This window comes from Mauremys mutica, chromosome 12 (assembly GCF_020497125.1).
Source record: "Mauremys mutica isolate MM-2020 ecotype Southern chromosome 12, ASM2049712v1, whole genome shotgun sequence".
NCBI lineage: Eukaryota > Metazoa > Chordata > Testudines > Geoemydidae > Mauremys > Mauremys mutica.
Window position 1 is genome coordinate 82,816,930 of NC_059083.1, and position 7,058 is coordinate 82,823,987.

The 7,058-nt window shown below is 55.6% G+C and overlaps 1 protein-coding gene across 1 annotated transcript; it reads right to left on the reverse strand.

The window, feature by feature from the left end:
* Positions 1–4: 4 nt before the first annotated feature.
* Positions 5–5,879, reverse strand: DCXR (dicarbonyl and L-xylulose reductase). The gene is made up of 8 exons (XM_044982384.1): positions 5,708–5,879; positions 5,529–5,626; positions 4,239–4,393; positions 2,346–2,388; positions 1,895–1,994; positions 1,636–1,700; positions 1,394–1,511; positions 5–799 (listed from the first exon to the last, which is right to left on the reverse strand). The coding sequence occupies exons 1-8, from the start codon at positions 5,763–5,765 to the stop codon at positions 696–698; spliced, it is 741 nt and encodes a 246-aa protein (XP_044838319.1). The 5' UTR covers positions 5,766–5,879; the 3' UTR covers positions 5–695.
* Between the last annotated feature and the right edge of the window lie 1,179 nt (positions 5,880–7,058).

The window sequence follows — 7,058 nt, forward strand, 5'->3', positions numbered from 1 at the left end:
AGGCTGAAGGAATAACTATTAGCTTTATTGAGTACTAATCACTAGTCAAGCTCAGTGAGTGAAACAGTCTTGTGCACTTAGTGCCTTTTAGGGCACTACCTTGGGCGCTGTTCCCTGCCCATCAGTCATGGCAGAAGGATGTTTAGCAGGGGGCCTCTCCTCCCCCAGCCAGTCTCTGCAGAGCAGGGCTGAGGTTGTTGCCTCTTTTTTCTATCAAAAGCCATAAAAGAGGCAGTGAGGAGTCTGGTAGCTACTCCCTCCCTTTCCTGCTGGGAGTATGGTGATGGGCTTTATCGGTTTGGATGGAGCAGGGAGAGCTTCTGAAGGGTTTTAGGGGGAGAGGGTCAGAATAAAGACAGGTCCTGTTTCTAATCATCATGTAGAGTGACAAGATAAACACCTCTTATTTTGGTATAATAAACATTCTCCATGAAGGAGTGTGTAGGCTTTGTTCAGAGCAGAGAACACAGGGAACAGCCATGCTTTTCTCAGGGAACAGCCATGCTGCCAACAGTGGAATGACCTGTCACTTTTCTGACAGGTCTCAACCCTGCTAATATCCGTCTACCCCTCCCCTCACGGCTTGTGATCTGAGCAACTCACTGTCTCTCCATCATGTTTAGAATCACTAGTAACAATAGCATGAAAACTAAGGAATGATTCTCTCCTTGGGGTGCCAACGCAGATGTATCATCTTAGGAGACGAGAAAACCCCCATCAACCGGCAGTGAGACACCTGTTGTCATAGCGCTCTTGTCACTCAGCAGGAAGAGGATGCTGTTCACCACATCATCTACCTCTGGAATAGGACACAGAAAGAGGGCAACAGTTGAATCCCCCACAAATTGCACTAGCAGCAGGAAAAGAAACCTACACACTTCCAAGAGTCTGCCATCATTCTGCCTTGCAACTGTGTCCTCTTGGCCAATAAGGAGAGATTTCCCCCTTCCTGCACTGAGCTGTGTCTGGTGCAGTGAATGAGACAGGGTGGCCGGTCCCTTGGCATTCAGAAGTCCTTGCTGTGTTCCCAGGATGGATGGTTGGCTGATGACAGGGTCATAGCATTGAGTGTTGTTACCCTCCAGTGCTCAATCCTATTGCTAGTGAGGAGGGTAAAAATGTCCCCTGCCCACCCTAAAACAAACCCACGTTGGGAAGGTTTTGGAGGAGGGGAGAACCTTGACTGGTTCTTGCTTTCTCCAAGTGGAAACATGCAGCTGCTTCAAGGACTCTGACAAACTCTGAGCAGAGCTCTATCATCGCTGTTCCTGGGCCTGGAGGGCATGAGCCAGAGAGAGGCAGATACACATGGCTGAGCAGCCAATTAGAAGGAGAAACGGTGCAGATGAGCTGAATATGGAGCCAGCCCCAGCAGCAAATCCCCTCCACTGACCTGCAAACTTCCCCAGAGGAATTCGACTGATCATGGCAGCAGCTTTCTGAGGCTCACTCCAGTTAATTTGCCCCATTTCGGTCATAACCACAGTGGGGTTCACGCTGTTCACCCGGATCTGTCACCAACCAGAGTACATTAGGTAACTGAACGACCCTGAGAGAAACTACCTCCACTTGCTTACCCCCATCCCATCTCAGAGATTGCCCCTTCCCTGCTCTCTGGCATAGACTGGGTCTTACCTTGTGGGGTCCCAGCTCCAGAGCCATCACCTTGGTCAGCATATCTAAGGCACTTTTTGTAGAACCTTCAATAAAACCCAACAGAAGGAAGAAGCTGAGTGCACAGCACCTGGGCTGGGTCACACACATTTGTGGCCTGAACTAGGTCAACATATTCGCTGCATCCAAACCCAGGTCCTGTGCTTGTGGCTTCCAGCTACCACAGGTCATGAATGGATTAATGGGCAGGTATGGAGCGTGCTGAAGCTGAGACACTCACAGTAGACAGCATGATCCCGTAGAGCCCGCTGAGATGCCTGGCTTGAGATGTTCACTATCGCTCCTTGCACTCCCCGTGCAATCATCTGCCGGGAAATGATCTGAAACACAGCACAAGAGAACAAGTGTGGGGGACTCAGCCAGCCCAGGCTGTTGGTGCCTTCTTGGGGGATTAGAAGAGCTTGCCAGAGCAGTAACCCCAGTTGCCTCCCAGCTCTGAACCAAGAAACATGGTCAGAACTAGGGGGTGCTGCAGGATCAGCTATACTAAGCATAGCTTGTTCAACATACGCAAACAAGGTCAGTCTCTTGTCGATCCCCACAAGGAGCAGAGATGCAGCACAGCTCCTAATGAAGACTTCTATTTCCATTGCACACATGGCTTCAGGGAAGCTGAAACTCATTAGCCTGTCCCTGGTTCCATCCCACTCCGATTCACAGTCCCTTCTCACCTGGGAAACATGAAACACGGCCCGAAGATTCACATTGAAAGAGCTGTAAAAAAAAATAAAAATTGTCCAAGTCAGAGAAAATGAAAATCACAACTTAGCGGCAGCCCTGGAGGGGGGGTGGAAATAGGAGGCTGGGTGCTGCCAGTGCCTCAAACACTGATCAACCTGTGAAAGGAACTGGGTGTAAACTCCAGTCCAACTGGCTAGAGAAATTCACCCCAATATCTAAACACAACCCGTTAGCTTTACAGAGCCCCTACATGCCATACACCCAGCAATGACCATTCACAGGAGATGAAATAAGCAGTTTAGTTGGCACCTCCCCCATGTAGCAGATAAAAGAGCATAACCAAGACTTCCTGGAGTTGTTTCCTATGGGACCCTCTTCTAATCTGGTACATTTATTAAAATTTAAACAGAAGCGTCTCGGCCAGTGGCCCCTCCTAGCCCAGTCAAATCTTTACCTTGTCCAATCAATCCATCACCCGTCACAGAGAGAGTACTGATCCCATAGGTGCCGACATCTAATGGAGTCTGCGCCTATGCTGATCACAGCATGTTGTTCCTTCAGCCACCCGCTGGCCAGGCATTGCACACTGCAGCCCAGAACCCCTGAGCTCAAGCGATCCACCAGCCTCAGCCTCCCACATAGCTGGGATTACATGCATGCGCCACCAAAATACCAAAGAAACCTTCAACAAAACATTTAATAACAGCATTTTCTTGTATTTGCCTCAATGAGATGCTGCTCCTTCCTCAGTCCAGAATTTCACCCTCTTAGCCCGAGTCAGATGGTGTGACTGGACTAGCAAGTGCCCGGCTGTTTCATACTCCAGCTACTAGCCATCAATTAATCATTAGGGGTGCTCCATTTGCACAACCTTTTCTTCTTTACTTTGGGAATAAGGTACTACCCACCAAAGTGTTTCCTCCAAGAAGAGAGGAAATGTACCTCTACATCTGCGAGAGCTCACGCCCAGTTTAAAAAAGGGATGACAGAATATTTTGAAGAACAATTTTTTGCTGTTGAATGTACTGAGAATAAGCCATTTCTATTCCCCACCCAGGTAAGATCTCCTTGAATTCCCCTATCCTCCTCCCTCTCCATACCTGGGCCATCGTAAGCTGAGACTCAGTTTAAGGCAAGTTTGAGCCAGGCTGGTGTTTGAATGGGGAGACCTAGGGAAAGAGGCTGTAGAGAATAGTGTGGTTGAACAGTAGGGGGCACTCTCCCCTCTGACTATAGTGCCTCTATAGTCAGACTGACTATAGTTGGTTCTGACTATACTGCCTTAGCCTAGTGCTAAGAGGCAGTCTGGGTGACTCAATAGGGTTTTTTTCCCTTTGTGTCAGTACTGACCCCTGTGCCCAATGCATTTTCCCAGTGGAGATATACCCAATGTGCCAAAGTGAGAAAAGTACTCTGGGAGCTGCCAGAAAGAGTTATTTATCTCCCAGCCTGCCAAAGAGAGGAGTGAACATCACCTGGTTTCTTACAATCAGATGAGCAAGCTCTGTCCCTGGCAAAGGGTAGAAGTGCCGTGATAGCTGCCTTGACTCAGTTCTGCAGAATAGCTGGGACATAAGTGTGCCCTGGCATTCCCAAAATGTCCTTGACATACTCCCAGTGCTGAGGACTCTGGGGTGGGGGCAGTGGCTCTGCAGGTCCACTGCACCAGAGAGAGAGAGGGCTATTGTGTGACATGGCCACATCCCCACTGTGTGCTGACCCCAGGCTGCAGGGAGAGAGAACCACAGGCTGTCTGTCTCCAGCAGCCTTTGTGTTTATTAGAGCCGAGTCCAGTCTCTCGCTTAGTACTGCCCAGCCTCCCTCCATTCCCTACAACATGCTCAGGCCCCTGGAGCTGCTATTAGCTTTGTGCCAGACCTTACCTGTCGAAGGCCTCCTTGGTCACCTCCAGGAAGGGTTGTAGCACAGCCACAGCTGCATTATTTACCAGCAGGTCAATGGCGTCCACCTTGCTCAGTGCTGCCTCGGTGGCATCCCAATCACCCAGGTCTACACAGAGTGTCTCAATCCCGGTACCCTGGAGGACACAGCAGAGGGGCCAAAGACGATAGCGCACCAGGGAGGGTAGGAGGCTGCCCCTGTGGTGTGAGACTGCCCTCAGGGAGATCTGGGCCCATCACTGAGGCAGGGCTGGTTGGTTGGGCCTCCAGAGGCTGTGTTGTTGGAGCAGGATGGTTGGGGCCTGGGGGACCCTTGAGGGAATGGTGGGTGTCTGCGTCATGGAAGGAGTTGAAGGCCCCCTGAGGGACGGGTGTGTGTGGGCTGACCCCCTTAGGAGGAGGAGGTTGGAGGCCCACCTGACCGGAGGGGGGGTGTCCAGGTCGGGTGGGTCCTCTGAGGGTGGGAGGTGTCTTGGCCACTGGGGAGGGGGGTCAGCGAGGGGGCCCTGGGAGTGTGTGTCTGTGTTGGTGAGGGATGTCTGGGCCGCTGGGAGGATCCTAGAGGGGTATCTGGGCCAGTGGGAGGGTGTCTGGGTTGCTGAGGGGGATTCTGGGGTGTGTCCCAGCTGCTGCGGGGATTCTGGGGGGGTTGTCTGTCCGGGGCAGTGAGGGGGTGTCTGGGCTGCTGAGGGGATCCTGGGGGGGTGTCTGGGCTGCTGGGAAGGTGTCTGGGTCGCTGGGGGGGTGTGTCCCAGCCGCTGGAGGGATTCTGGGGCGGGTGTCCGGGCCGCTGGGGGGATCTGTGTGTGTGTGTGTGTGTGTGTGTGTGTGCGCGCGGGGCAGTGAGAGGGTGTCTGGGCCGGGGGGGGATCCTGGGAGGGGGTGTCCGGCGCTGGGGGGGTGTCCGGGCCGGTGGGGGGATCTGTGTGTGTGTGTGTGTGTGACAGTGTGCGGGGCAGTGAGAGGGTGTCTGGGCCGGTGGGGGAATCCTGGGGGGGAGGATCCTGGGGGGGGGATCCTGGGAGGGGGTGTCCGGCGCTGGGGGGGTGTCCGGGCCGGTGGGGGGCTCTGGGTGTGTGTGTGTGTGTGCGGGGCAGTGAGAGGGTGTCTGGGCCGGTAGGGGAATCCTGGGGGGGGGGATCCTGGGAGGGGGTGTCCGGCGCTGGGGGGGTGTCCGGGCCGGTGGGGGGTGGCCCCCGGGGAAGGCCTGGTTGGACGCGGGAGCGCCAGGGCGGTGCCGTGGCGCGGGCGCGGCGGGGTCTGGTCCGTTACCTCCCGCTCCAGGCTCTCCAGGTCCGCCTGCGTCCGGCTCAACGCGATCACCTGGGCCCCGGCTCCGCTCAGCGCCAGGGCCGCGGCCCGGCCGATCCCTGCGGGGCGAGAGGCGGTCAGAGCCGGGCCGGGCCGGGCCGGGCCGGGCCGCGCCGCCCGCCCACCAGGGCCCTTCTTACCTTTGCCCGCCCCGGTCACCAGGGCCCGGCGGCCCGAGAAGCTCCGATCCGGCTCCATTCCCGGCGGGCGGCGAGTGCGGGGCCCGGGCGGGGACTGAGCGCGGCCAGCCCCGTGCAGGGGTCACGCCCGGCGAGCGCGGGTCCCTGCCCCGGACACGGGACATCCCGAGGCGACGCCCCGCCCCGGCCATCGGCCCATGCAGCAGGTTACAGCGGCCTGGGGCGAGACCACGCCATGGGGGGGCGCAGAGCGAGGGGGGCAGCTGGCATGAGGTGAGACCATGCTGGGGATAGGAGGGGCAGAGCGAGGGGGGCAGCTGGCCTGGGGCGAGACTATGCCATGGGGGGGGGAGTGAGGGGCAATACTGGGCCATGGTGGGGGTGGAGGGAGGGGGCACACCCAGCCCCGGGTGGTACTGTGCTGGTAGGGTTCATTGCCAGTGGCACAGCCAGTAGGGGGTGATACCACACCATGGTGGGGAGTGGGCAGAGTGAGGGGCCTGGCAGCCTGGGATGATACCGCATCATGGCAGGGGTGGTGGAAGGGGTGCAGCCAACCGGGCTGATTCTGCGCCATAAGGTGTGTGTGTGGGGGGGCAGAGCGAGGGGCACGGCCGCCTGGGGTGATACCATGCCTGTAGGAGGGCTGATTAAGTGGTAGGGCCAGCCCAGAGTGATAGGGAAGCAGAGCAAGGGGTGTGGCCATTTAAGGCAATACTGCACTTGCAAGTGGCGCTTGGGTGACAGGCAGTGCTGGTGCTACTTCCACACACTGTGGTACAGGGACTGTTCGGTTACTGATTAATGCACACGCAGCTAGCTTTACTTTTAATTTATTGCTAGAAATAAAGGGCCATTTCGGATGCTGTCTAACTCAGCTACTGGCTCCTGAGGAGAATCAGAGCTGCTCTACATTTTGGTCAATGCTTCAAACAGGTGTTTGGCAACACTGCACAAACTAAATGGGAATGCAAGAGGATGCTCTAGTATTTTTAAGCCCCTCTGCTCACTCAAGTTTATTTTTATCTAGCAGTAATGCGAGTGCAGGTCTGGGACACCATTTACTGCACTGCTTCTCAACCCTATTCCTCCCTCCCAGGATCCCAGCACTGCCTAAATCCCACAATTCTTTGCAGCCTTTGGGGGCTGAAGCAAGAAATCACACGTGGCTTTTGCACTGGCAGACGTTTTGAGGGCTGGTGGATGTTGGGTAGGAACTAAGTTTGACACAAGGCAATAGTTGTGGGGCGTGCGAGGCTCAGGGCAGGTTGCTGGTGTTGAGTGTTAGAGATTTACTGCATATATTGCTACTGATGTCAGGGAACTTAACAGAGGACACTGAAAACCTGGC